General features: G+C 39.9%; 2 protein-coding genes across 2 annotated transcripts; both read right to left on the bottom strand.

The window, feature by feature from the left end:
* Positions 1 to 216: 216 nt before the first annotated feature.
* On the bottom strand, positions 217 to 2,843 carry LOC139631776 (P2Y purinoceptor 13-like). Its single transcript, XM_071496309.1, has one exon. The coding sequence runs from the start codon at positions 1,223 to 1,225 to the stop codon at positions 236 to 238; it is 990 nt and encodes a 329-aa protein (XP_071352410.1). The 5' UTR covers positions 1,226 to 2,843; the 3' UTR covers positions 217 to 235.
* Positions 2,844 to 2,992: 149 nt separating this feature from the next.
* Positions 2,993 to 6,876, bottom strand: p2ry12 (purinergic receptor P2Y12). Its single transcript, XM_071496305.1, has 3 exons — positions 6,738 to 6,876; positions 4,907 to 5,164; positions 2,993 to 4,365 (listed from the first exon to the last, which is right to left on the bottom strand). The coding sequence occupies exons 2-3, from the start codon at positions 5,153 to 5,155 to the stop codon at positions 3,526 to 3,528; spliced, it is 1,089 nt and encodes a 362-aa protein (XP_071352406.1). The 5' UTR covers positions 5,156 to 5,164; positions 6,738 to 6,876; the 3' UTR covers positions 2,993 to 3,525.
* Between the last annotated feature and the right edge of the window lie 7,306 nt (positions 6,877 to 14,182).

Here is a 14,182-nt window from a genome sequence, read left to right as displayed (position 1 = left end):
ATATATTTTTTATATATATTTATCTTGTTCTACTTGTTTCTTTTTGTGATTTCTGCCTCAGTAGATGCTTATCTATGCATTAGGTCACTAGAGGGCAACATAGGGCAACAGTACAACATGACATCAGGAGTCTCTCGTGTTTCCTGAGTTATTCATTTGTGATATTTATGATTACTAACATATTATTTATCTCTAAAGTTTTATGTATAGATGATGACTAAAGACTGACTTTATACTATTGTGAAATATCCTCATTTTCACCTGAATATAACCCAACACAGATCCCTCTAGCTTTCATCATGTCGACCAGTTTGTCTCTGTACTCCCGACACAGATAGATGTAGAGAAGAGGGTCCAGACAGGCATTTGTAGAAGAGACCCACAGGGCCAGATCATGAACTATCACCACCCACATTTCAGTGCATGCCCTAATGTTAAAGAATTCATACAGTGTAAAAGGAATGCGGAGCATGTGGAGAGGCACAAAACACACACAAAACACGAGGAGGATCAAGAAGACTCGAAGTTTGGTTTTCTTCTTTCCTTGGCTGTTGTTGCTCCCTGAGTTTCTGAAGGACTGCAGGACTTTCATGGTGATGCAGATGTAGCAATACACAATCAATATGCTGATAAGCCAGAAAAGAACCTCCATAAATAAAACCACACCCTTGTGAAGTATCAGACCCGCTGGACTTTTCAGTGACAAACAGAAATTTCCCGTCATGTTAACAGGATCCTGGTTAGTAAGAATGATGGTTGGGATCGCTGTGCTGCCAAATATTATCACCCAAACCAAGGTGGACATTACAAGACTGAACACCACATTTTGTCCTAGTAACTTTCCATATGGTCTAACAACTTTGAAGAATCGGTCCAGGCTAATGAGACCCATTAAAGCAATGCTTGTGTACATACAGCAGTAGAAAATTACATTTGAGTAACGGCAAGCGAACGCCTTCAGTTCAAGTGTTGCTCCGGGAAGCATGCTGGCTGCCATCGGCGGGAGTGTCAGAGTCATGAGCAGGTCAGCAGCCACCAGGTTTTTAAGATACACTATGAAGGTGGAGGTGGAGCGGAGCTGCAAAGACACCCATGCTGCTACCCCGTTGAGCAGTAACGCAATGGGGAACAGGAAGAAGAAGAGGCACGAGACAACCACATTTACAGTTGTGAGGCTGAAAGCGGCACAATCAGAGGAGAGGCGTGATGTGTTGTTGGCCACCATCTTAAAATCTGGAATAAAAAAAATGTAATTAATAAAAAAAAAAGATTCAACTAATTTGTCTAAAAAAATCTTTGTAACCCTGAACTGGTGTATATCTGTGATCAGGATGTAGAGCAGACCCACACCCAGAACCGTGTCTCAGTGCATTAGAACTTGAAATAAGCAGGTTTCTTCATTTGCTACGAGGGTACACTGGCATGACAATTAATGATATGAGAAAATAACATTATAGTTTCAGAGTGGATTCCTCAAAGGCTGAGGGGTTTTAGTGTGAAGTCAATTCATGAAGAGAACGACTACTGCTCTGAATTTTTCCAGCTTGCCCAGTTTGACCTCATTTGCATTTTGCCATTTGGTTAAAAGACATTTGTTACTATGAGTTGTCAATGCTCAACCAAAGCATTTGAATGCACCCTGGATGTTGAACATGACACTTCCACTTTTGACAGTGAATGACAGAAGTTATGCAATTTTTGCATTTGTTTTCACCACAGTGAAGAGTGGGGTTTCTTGTTTTTTAAATGACATATAATCAAGCTGAAAACACTACACACAGTCCACCAAATTTTAAGAACACCTTTCTGATATTGAAGTGCAGTCATCACAATAGATCTCAGTTGCTCTGCTTCTATTTCACAACTTTTAATTTGGATGACCTGCCATCAACAAGGGACAAAGAAACAGAAAATGCCCCACTTCTGGGCAATAAACCTTTATTTTGGCACCTGTTAATGATATGATAATTTGATAAAATTAGGACACACACATTTATGATCATTAGATTGTGAGAAAGTTTAGTGACTGGGCCTAAATCAGTAAAAGACATACACAGAAACACTGAATTAGATTTAAGCCAAGCTGAGGTGGTGTTCAGATTTTACAGGTTTAGTCCATAAACTCTTGCTTCTAATCAAATAATAACCAACCAAATATTACTTGTTTGATTCTTTCCATGACTTGTCAAGTTTTTTTTTGTTTGTCTTTTTGTTTTAGAAAGTTGTGTTTAAGCCACTCACCAAGAATGGTTGTCTCTGTAACTCCGTACTGTGCAGCCAGGGAGATGAAGACCTTCACAAGAGAAATTACAAATGTGTCAGCCTCTTCAACCAGACAGATGCAAATCTGTCAACAGTGACCTACTGTGGGGGGAAAAGGGTTTCAGATAACATGCATTGTGGTAATGCGATTTGTTTTCTCGATACACTGAAGCAATTTCTGACTATCGAGATTTCTTTATTCTTTAGCCTGAGATGCTTTAAACTTAAATGCTCCTCTTTAAGAGAAAGGATCCTTTTTCTCTTTACCAGTGTGATGCTGCAGCATTGATGATGTAGTCACGATGTAGGATGTACTTACATTTAGCTCACACTTTTACAACCACAGGCAGACTAACTCAAAACAGCACCATGTTGTGTTGTATGTTTATTATTATTATTGCTAACGTTCGGGACATAATATAGTTCCCATTTACCACTCACTAATGGTTAAATGTGGAGATGCGACTCCTCTGACTAGAGCTCATTGTGTGTATTTTGTGCGTGTGTTTACATCTTTTATTGTTGTCTCATTATGAAACTGGTAGGCACGAGTCTTTTGGTTATTGTGGTTGTAACAGAAAGCAGTAGAAAAATTCCTATTTTGCAGTATCTGTCCTTGACTACTTTCTGATTCCTTCACTGCTTTATCCACTGTGTTAAATCCATGGACTTGATGAGGATAATTGTTACCTGCAGAACTGAATAAGAAAAACAAAATCACACGATCACATGACAGCAGATGTTTTATTTGGACACATTAACCTGCTGTGGTTTGATTATCCCGTCAATTCTAACACAAACTGTCATGCACATGCATGTGCAGCAATAAGACATAACAGGCATTTATTTGTAGCTTGAAACTTGAGGTTTAGTATACAGCTAGACAATTTTAGAGGAATACTGAGGTTATCCTCAAAATAAGATTTATCTTCAGTTTGTAAATTAACATTTCAAGAGGAATGGGTATGAAAACACAGAAGAGAAACTTCATGTTGTTATTAACTAAAATAGAGAACAGAAAGGAAAAAAATAAAAACTGTTGATTGCTGTTAGTTACTATGTTTCAATTGTTAAAGGCGTGTTATAATGACCATTTTATGATGATCATGAACAGAAATATGTACTGTGGCATACACATATCATTTCTGTCTGTAGGACAGACGTCATTGTGTCTGTCACCTACTGCATGTCCACTAGTGTTTAGTCACAAAGCTGAATTTGGATTTGAACCAATTCTCAACATCATCATCAAGGCAAGCTGTTTTATGTACAGGCAGAGGAGTCCCTCAGAGGGGTGCTACCTGTATCCACCTCTGACCCTCTCCCTGTCAGCCAGCTACAGGTGCCAGGAGGCAGCTGCAGGGTCTTGAACAGAGTGGTCCTGAAGGACTTACAGAGGAAGAAGTAGATGAGCGGGTCCAGGACAGAGTTTAGGGATGAGAGGAAAAGTGTGCTCTCCTTCAGCTGAAAGAAGAAGAGCTTGAGTTTACAGTCAAAGAGAACCTCTTTGGTCTGGCTCAGAGTGTACGGCACACGGGCAAAGTGAAATGGCACAAAGCACACAAAGAACACTGCCAGAACCAGGAACACATTTGCATTCATTTTTCTTGCGGCCTGCTGGGGTTTGCGAGTCGTTGTCCTGCTTGGTTCTCGAGTCCCTCCAGCACTGTGGGACTTGGTGCGGGAGTAGGATCTGTACAGCTCTTTGGTGATTAGAGTGTAGCATACTATCACAGTCACCAGGTTGCCCCAGAAAATAACTTGACAGACATAATTTACCACCTCATGCCAAAGCAGCCCGCCCTCTGTCTTCAGGTCGCTGCATTTAAAGTATTTAGAAGGTGGTGTTTCAGATGTCAGGATCACGTTGGGCAGACAGAGAACGAGCAGAAAGGTCCAGATGGCCCCTGAAAGGAGCTTCCGACGGGTCAGCCGGGCTGCATTCGTCCCCCTAAAGGGTTTAAGGGTCTTCCTACAGCGATCGATACTAATGAGGCCGAAGAAGAGGATGCTGATATACATGGTAAGGTAGAAGAGCACTGAGGACACTCGACATACAAATATCCGCAGCCCAGTGGATGCCATGTTGGAGTCTGACAACACCTGGAGAAACAGCATTTTACTGTTAAACACTCATTTCAAATTCAACACATATTCTATTTGTAAGTTAACAGTAGCACTCTCTAATAGGTCACCTCTGTAAGGGTTTAGAAGTTATAACAAATCATCTCATTAATGGTTGTTAAATCACTTATTAATGCTTTATTGCTTAATTATAAGCCAATAATAAGAACAGCATTTGGGTTGCTAAGTTGTGAAAAATCTTGTCCTCCTCCAACAGGACAATTATTGACATTTACAACTCGATGGATTATTGTAAATTATTATTAGTAAATTATTAACAGATATGCCTGCAGATGATTTACTAATTTTCTAATAAACTAAATGTGTCATTGCAAAAAATTGAAAAGCAAGATGAGTCTTTATTAATGATAAACAAGAGAGATTTTTCACCACCTGGCAAACAAAACGTTCTAATGAACGATTTTAATTGATTTAATAACAATTAAAAAGCCATTAGTTATAATTTATAAACCCCCTTTAAAGTGTGCCTTATAAGGAAGTGGTACCAGTTTAACCAAACCTTGAAAGGAAATGTGAAGGTCATGATGATGTCTGCAACCACAATATTCTTGAGGTATATGATGAAGTGAGACCGTGAGGGGATGCGGAAAAACACCAACGCTGCCACGCCATTGAGTGACAGCCCCACCAAGAGGAGGACGGAGTAGAGAACAGGAAAAACCACTGTCTTCAAAACGTTGTCACGGGAACAAGTGATATTGGTGTTGCTGTGATTGCCAGGTAACTGGGGGGAATTGTTTGTCTCCATGAGCGTTGTCTAAATAAATACAAGAGAAAATTGTTCTCAGTATGACAAAAAAAAAAAACCCTTATCTTTTTCTTTACTTTTTCATGAAGTATGAGTTATATAAGTACATACATTCCAGGGCATAAGTGTTAGGATTTCAGGCTCTGAGTTTCAGCACATTCAATTTAAGATAAAAATGTCAAGTAGCCAACTCTCTAAAGTAATTGGACAGATACACATGAAGTCAAACAAGCTCATATTTAATATTCTTTGGAAAGTCCTTTGACTGATATCACCAGATGCTTTGTATCTTCCCTGCTGATGCTCTCACTGCAGCAGCTCTTTCTTGTTGTGGGGTCTCTCTGCCTCTATTCTGGTCTTCAGCAAGTGCAATGCAGCTCAGTCAGATTAAGATCAGGTTATTGACTCTGCCAGTCCATGATATTCCACCTCTTCACCCTAAAAGCTCTTTGGTTGCTTTGGCCGTATGTTTAGGATTGTTGTTCTCTTGAATGATGAAATGTTGTCCGAAGGGGTTTTGATGCATTTGGCTGAATCTGAGCTTAATCTGAGCCAGCGTGCCACTTCCACTGGCAGCCAAACATGCCCAAGCTGTAACAGACTCACCACCATGTTTGACAGATTAGGTGGCCGCGAGGGGCTCTTTTTTGCCCCTCACACTTTCCTCTTTTCATCATTTCCATAGAGCTTGATTTTTGGTTACTTCTCATATGTTTTTGCCAACTACCTTACTGTTTTTGAGGCTTACTATGGGTTTGTATCCTGTGGTGAATCCTCTGAGGATACGCTCATGAAGTCTTCTGTTGATTCTTGACAAGGAAACATGTTCGCCTACATCCAGGACAGCATTCTTGACTTGCTGTGCAGTCATAAAGGGGTTTCACTTCACCATGCAAATGATTTTCCACTCATCCACAAGACCTGTGCTCCTCAGTCTGCCAGCACATTTTGCCATTTGCTAGTTTTCCTGTGCGCACCTGCAGACAACTCCAATACATAATCTAAGTGGAATCAACTCTGAACCATGTGTCAGCTTTAACGTTGAATCAACACACAACTGCTCATCAAACAGCACTATTTGTTAAAAGGACTATATAATCCACATACTTCTTTCAATATTGAATATTGAATTAATAATATAAATTAAAGCTGAGTTTTTACACAATATAATGTCCATTATTGCTCATCAAACTGAATGTGCTGAAGCTCAGAGCCTGAAGGACAAAAACTGTAACTGTTCAAACACTAACAGTCTGGACTGTGTATAGAAGGTGGATAAATAACATACAATCCTGTTCCATGTAATTCCTTGCAATTTTGCTGACATATTGTTCATGCAGTTCATTTTGAGATGTGTCCATAAAAACCACTTGAGAGTATAACATTCCTTAAAGAAGCTGGTTGATTACACTGACAGTATATCTGGTTTTCATGACTTTCTGTAAACTGCAAAATCTGCAGTAGGCAAAAAAAAAAAAAAAAAAGTCAAAGTCAATTTCATAATTTACACAATTTGTAGATATATTTTGCACATCTTGCCTGATATGTAGTTATAGACACAAGATAAGATTTTGTAACTGACCTGTTAATTATGCTGATATGTAGCAGTAAAATCCTTGTGCAGTTCTTATTGTAGTTCTTGCTTCTGTATTCTGCAAAACTGTGATCTGATACTGACCATTTGACTGTGTTTGTGTGTATAGTTTCGTGACACATATCTACCAGGAAGACTTTCTCTTTGCCTTCTCCTTTCTGTTTCCTGTCATGTGGAAGGGCTGTGGATGATGTGTGTAAATTTATCTGAACAAACACAGAGACTTCACTTCAGTTTTATTTCACCCCTTAGGGTAATTGCAGATAAACAGTTAAAGATTAGAAAAAGACGTCCTGTAAACAGCAAATAGACACAGCCACATATCAGTCAAATATTTAATGGTCATCATCAACTCCTGAGCTATTGTTAAACATCGTTATACATATATTTAATAATGACAAGTTGTTTGGATTTAAGCATTAAGTAACTAAAGCTAATACGCTTCCTCTTACTCACTTCTTTCTCTTTTTGCAACTATTGTTGTGTAATTTTTACTGCATTTTACCAAATGCACACTTATGTATGTAACCAACAGTCAAGGTTATTTGGGGCAAAGATGAGTTATTAAATCCTTCTCTTTATTTTCTATAAACAGCTTGTTCCTGAACTGCAGCCTATCCCAGAATGCACCGGGCAAAAAGCACGAAAACATTCAGAGAGTCTCAAGTAATAAACACTGGTAAAGCATCACTTCAACACACATTTCACATTTTATTGGGACAGGTTTATCTATTTATAATATATTCCTGAATAGTATAAATAAGGGGGCATGATTAGACTTTTGATACAATATAATGCAGTTCCTTTAAAAACAAACAACTTGGAAGCATATGACAGTAATACTTTCTGCTCCACAGTGGAAAAAACATGAAACTGTTTTTGGCACATGCTTCACTGATATAAAACTTTTCCAGTGCTCTCAGTTACAGATTTTGAACTCACTGCCTTTCCAGGTCATTTTGGCTGTGACATCTCACTCTAGAGCCACTAAGTCACAGACCAAATTGTGAAATAAACAACCTAAATGTGTCCTCACCCTCCAACATCCCTCTCTTGGAGACAGAGCATGAAGAAACTTCCCTTTCCTTTTCCTTATAACCTGTGTATCATAAAGTATAGCAGACTGAGTCTATTCCTAAGTCAAACTTATTCATAAAACAGATGATTCATCACACTGGACTAATCTTCTATGAGTCCAGTATAAAGTCTGGAGTGTGTCTGTGAGAGAGAATATGGCAGGAAGACACATTAGTATATGGAATAACACAAAGTAAGATTTAAAAGGCATTTTGCAAATCCATTTCAAATGAATTTGAAATTTTAATGTAGAAATTGCCATACAAATTAATTATTTGCATATTTATTAATGATTCTAGAACATTTTTGCCCAGAGAATATATAAAGAAACTAATTAAAAACAAGGCACTGAAAAAGCTTAGAATTATTCAGGTAGCATTTTCCAGACTTTGTAGACCAGCATCATGAGGGTTTAGAGAAGCATTTGTCAGAATTTGTGTTACAGGCCTTTTACTAGCTGACTCTTACCCATTAAGAGATTAAATCTCACTGTTAAACACTACTGCACTGTCAGTTGCAGTTCGTGCTCTGTTGTGCTGTGTTTTCAGTTTCCCAGAGGAAGTTTCACAGTAGCTTCTTCCTATTTCATTATTAATATTATTGTTTTAGAAATTGAAAAGCAAAGGTATCCACCTCTGTCCTCATTACATGACCCTGATGGCCCCCTGCCCTTCATTCATGTTAGCATGGCTATGCTGCAACTTCCTGTGTCTGGAGCAAGTCAGCAGCATTCATTTCCTAAATAAATGCTCCTCCTAGTGACAGTGTCTGTGTACATGGGTGAGTGTACATTGGTTGTTATCACATGGATAGCATAGTTTAAATTTAGTTATATACTGTACATGAGGCCAGTTTCTCAACCCTCCATATTAAATGCAGTCCTGCTTCCCACAGCTGTGATCTCTGCACATCTGGATCTGATCAGGGCATCAAACATGCATTCTCCAGGAGAGGACAGACAGCTACACTTGCTGCTTTTCAGCTTAACGCTCAGTTTATCTGGGTGTCTTTCTGGTTACATTTCTATTTTTCTGCTTTGCTTCCTTTTCTTTTGATTCAACCTTTCTTCTTCTTATTCTTATGGTCTGACGCGATTTGGTCAAACTGTTGATTAGTCTTTGAAATGATGTGCCCTACTTTTATTTTGGTAATCAAGCTCTAAAAGCCGCTCTAGTATAACAGTCATTGAGTAATGCTGCCTCTTGTATTAAATTTACATGAATCATTCACACAGAGGCAAAATCAAATAGTGTGTGACTGTGCAGTTGCAGACGCACAGGAAAAGCTGCACTACACACTTCACACACGCAGTAATCCTCGTCAGCTCCCTCTCAGACAGACAGGAAGAAGGGAATGAGGAGAGGAGGAAAAAAGAGTGTAACACAAGACTTGACTGAATTTCCATTTAAAGCTGTCTAAGCCTCCTAACCCCTCCCCAGTCTAAAACATGCACTCACTCACGCACATACACACATAACACACACATTTTCCCACTCTGTTGTTGCAATGCTTTCCTCACCTCACATGTCACCCCTTGACCTTTAAGTCACCACTCTTACTTTCTTCCAGTCCCCAGACCACAAGCGTTCTGTTGCACAGCCACTGTGTTGCCAATGGAGTTAAGTAAAACACTGCTGCTTCACCCTGTGGTGATAATGAAGCTGGAGAGTGGAGGGAGAAAAACTTCCATCTCCTCTCTGCACATGGGTTAATGTCTTTGAGCAAAAATAGCCTGTCTTTACTTAGCCCGTGGAAGGGCTTTTATCACAAGCATCAGCATGAGGTTAGGGAGAAGGTGATGGAAAGAAACCCTGATGTCTGAGGGCAAACATCAAGCTAATAACAGACACAGAGCTGCAACAGCTGTGGTCTGAAGAGCCTGGTTGATCCGAGGGCAGGATGAGGCTGTACTGTGACCTCTGACCTTTACAAACAGTCAACGGTTGATCATCTTGTCATCCTGACAGGTAGAAAGACGCAAGGAAGGCACATTTTACCACACTGAGAGAGCGAAAAAAACATTCAGGGTGGTCCTTGTCACTTGTGGTTTGTTTGCGACTGTCTTTGTCTTTATTTGTGCATGTTTATGTGTATACATTTCCTTTGGCAGGCTTTCACATTAGTTTCTCCTCACATAGTTGAAATGTGTGGGCCACACTTTGTTTTGACAGTGTTAGGTTTCTTTAGCTACTGCTGCTGCTGGTGTGCTGTTCAGCGGAGGTTCCAGTGGGTCTGCCTCCCATATGGTTATCCACACCGACAAATCTAAAGCAGCACATGAGGAGGTGAAGAGGGCGACTAAAAAAATACTGTGAGCTGTAGTGTTTCAAGCTTTTAATGTGGATGAAAGCAAATTTGCTGTCACGCACCATTACAGTATAGAGTATCACTACATGTTTATGATAAAAATGTACTGACATGCTCTATAACTGCTAGTTTTATTTCTATAGGAGCATTGTGAGGGCTCTACATTGGCAACTGCTGACTTATGTACATACCTACATTTCTTAAGAGCCTCATGTGTCCAGTATGGGTGTGTTAACTGTCAGTATCAAAGCTGCACACACACACAAAGACAGACACACATGAACATCAGTGGGTCCAACTGGCTCCTGGGCTTTAGTTACTACCGGTGAATGATGTCGTTGATTCCATCCTGCGCTCCAGTTTGTTGCTCACACAGACGTTTTCCTAGCAACTGCTTTTGTTTGGGTATTTCTACAAATCATTACTCGCCTCTTGGGTCTGGCATATGCATCAGGGAAATGACCTGCTAAACTCTACCTGGCTTACACCACTGATCCTTTCACAAATGCATCCATTTGGACTCACGCAGGGTTATTTCACAATTCACCGGAGGTTCGGTTCACCTTGGGACCGATAAAATAAAATGATGAGAATTTCACTAACATATACATCCATCAAATGTCAAAAATTGAATATGTTTGGTTTGCTGTATTCTGTGTCTATACTCGGTACAATATCACAGTGTGATAGTCTATAGTATGGTGACTATTGCCAAAGCCTTAACTAACTTGTAAAGATACGCCACTACACCCTTGTATATCCCTAACCATACCTAATAATGATGATGACAATGTGTGTTCTGGCTGTGTCTGAACTCACCTACAAAGCCTAAAGGTTAATGTATCTGGTATATTAACAATAATCATACCCTTTGTCATTTCAATCTGGGGTGCATCTCAGTCTGAAAGCTTTTAATTTGAATATTGGTGGGTCATCTAGGATGGGTGACATTGATTTGATTTAATTTTCTTTTCCCCCTTTCTTTCTTTTTTTGCTTAAAATATTATATTGATCTCCTACCAATTCGCTGAAAAGTGAAAGTCTGTTTTAGGATGTCAGATGTAAGTTGTACATTATCGTCACAAATATCCAGAAAACAAAAACAAAAACAAGTTGTCAAGACAACCACTAGTATTGATTCTGATAATACATATAGTGTAATATTATACTGGGAGAGGCGTGGAGAGCCTCAGGTGAACATTAGCTTTGGTGTTGTGTGGACCTTTATTCCACAGAGCATCAACTCAAGTCCAGACACGATATAACACACCTTACACAGCCTTAATTTGGACCAACCAACTCAAGCCACCAACACACAGTGGTAAGGCAGCAAGAGACGAGCCTGGTAATGGGAGAGAGCCCCACTGGCAACTGCAATGAAACCACAGTGGCAGCACTTTTTGGCAGTGGCATTCCTGCTTTAAATTCTGAGCCAGAGTGCTTGTCTGATAATCCCTCGACCCAAGGCTGAGAAAGCAGGAAGCAGAGCTGTGGCTTGAGAAATAGAAAAAAGAGGGACAACAGCTTCCTTTGAGAGGCCGGCCACTCTGGGATACCGGGCATATTTGACAGAGTGTCTCTGTGTGCTCAGCAGAGACCTGTGTGCACACAGAAAAGCAGGTAGGCCAAAGGACAGGTCAACCACAATGGTGGGCAATACATGTGCGAAAAGGTCAATGTCATGTACAAACATGGACAAGAGAAATTGCATGCATATGGTTTAAAACCTGAACACATTCTTCACTTGAAAACTCTACAAAGCCCAAACTAAGAAATGTCACGGCCTACAAGGCAAGACAGATGTTTTCTGTGTGTTCCATCATGTTATCTGAAGCAAAACCATCCCAACAGATGTCCTGTCCACCATCAACACTGGATATAAAGTAATATGTGAAAAAGAAAATGGTTTAGGGAATGTCTAGAGCAACTTTTATGGTCCAAGTAGTGAACACGACTTCAGCAGTAACCAGTGACCTCAGAGCTATAATGAGAGTCTATTTTCCCTCTGATGTCATGGTGGTATCTGAGGGTGGCGTGAGGTAGACATGCCACAGCAGGTGGTCTGAATGATGTCATCTAAAGTGACTTAACTGCAGCATTTGGTGTAAAACTAAATGTGCCAGTCTTTTTATGGGTTTAACACCATTTATGCCTGTCTACTGCAGACACTGGAGGATTTTTGTGTCATATCTCAATCCTAAATAAATATTGTGTACCCTGTTTAGAAATAAGAATAAATACGAGATGTGTTGTTGTCATCTATGGGTTGACAGGATAACATAATCAGGCCGGTCTGAAATCTTAAAGATGATGTGTCAAAGTGAAGATAAAGGTGGTCACTAAAATCTGAGCAGTCTCTGATCTTTATTGTGTTTCCAATAAACAAGAGCTTTGACATGGCACTAGTTTTCTTTTTAGAGTTACCCCCAATGATCTGCTTCCTAAAAAAACCCAAAGGTTACATGAAAATGTGTGAATATATGGTTAATATTTTTTACTTTACAGAGGAATTGATTGACAATCAGGGGTTACATATTTACATCAATCACAAAAAAAGTCAGTCCAAAGAAGAGAACACACGTGTATTTCTTACTTAAGCCACAGAAGCTTTTACACAGAGCTGTCCAAAGTCAAGTCTTCTGCTCCTCATTTTTTATTTATAAGTGTTTAGTGTTTCTTCAGCTGTGTTACAGCTCCTCCAGATTGCATCTAAATTGCACATTGGCTTTACTACCGAGTGGTAAATTAAACTTTGTTTCCAGAAGCACAGAGGAAATGCTGACTGTGGACGTGTCTGAGTAGAGGAATGTAAATTGTGAACGCACAGCACTGTTTCACAACAACACTGCAACTTGGGATTTGTCTTCTCACACTGAAAAACAAAGAGATTTCAAAAGAATATGGGAAGCCAGTCAAACGGGAGAAACACAGGAAACCTCATTCCCACAACCAGGGGCACAGGATGGAGTGTGAAATATCATCTCTGTGAGGACACACAGGCCTAAATGATGTTAAATCCATGACCAAAGCTCTTGATGATAATGCCACAACTAGACGGATACTGAATGTATCAAGAATGACTAAAGGGAGGTTATACGCTTATGTATTTCTATTTCCTTGGTGCCAAAGCCCTGGTGACGCTCTGGCCACTAGAAGTTTCTTTGCCCTCCTCCTGACACCCTGACTCCACTCACCTTTGCCACTTCATCACTGAAATTAAAAAGTTTCTGGGAACAGCTAAACCTGTCAGGCAGAAACATCAACCTCTGCTGTAAAGTCACAGTACCACTTTGTTGATGCAGCCTAATTGGGTGAGCTGGCTTATTTAAAAGCTTTCTCCCCCTCTGGGACTCAATAATTCAGAAGTACTTTGATGTTTTTAGCTTGATTTTTTGTGACTGAAGTGAGGAAGCTTAGATATACTGGAGTGGCTGGGCTCCACCAGTCTAACTGGTTACTCTGTGGAGACTAAAGGACCACATCTGCACCCAATCAGATTGGAGAACCCCACTGAAGTACTTCCTCTGCCCTCAGGACAGAGACCGAGGGATATGGCCCCATTAAAATGTGTATACTATTCCTTATAATATACATGAGCTCTTTGCACCATGTTGGATTGGTTTTTAAAAAACTCTTATTTATTCATACCCATTCATATTTAATGGCTTCAGTATTTACCGACTGAAAGCTTTGGCAAATTTATGGCTAAAGTTAGCTGATTTATGATTGCACTTTTGCCCTTCTACCTGGCTCTTACACCTGGCTTATGACGCTTAAAGGCTCACTCTTAACACTTACAAGTGATAAATGAATGAGCGAAAGAGCTTCAGAATTAGGGCTGTCATATAGAGCTCTACTGCAAATCAACCAGTGATTTAAATGCAACAGCTGGGGAGCTAGATGATAACTGATACCTGCATACTTTCCTTATTATAACAGCAAACATACAAGTGTCTGGTGAAAGAGAAAACTCATCAAAAATAGTCCTGGGAAGAAACGGCTTGGGAAACGTGGAACCACCACCACAGCATGACAGATCCTACCTGGAG

Source organism: Trachinotus anak, unplaced genomic scaffold (assembly GCF_046630095.1).
Source record: "Trachinotus anak isolate AG129_WGS33_773 ecotype Australia unplaced genomic scaffold, CSIRO_AGI_Tana_v1 ptg000014l, whole genome shotgun sequence".
Classification (NCBI taxonomy): domain Eukaryota; kingdom Metazoa; phylum Chordata; class Actinopteri; order Carangiformes; family Carangidae; genus Trachinotus; species Trachinotus anak.
The sequence above is the reverse complement of the archived record's forward strand: the minus strand, read 5'-3'. Positions and strand labels throughout refer to the sequence as shown.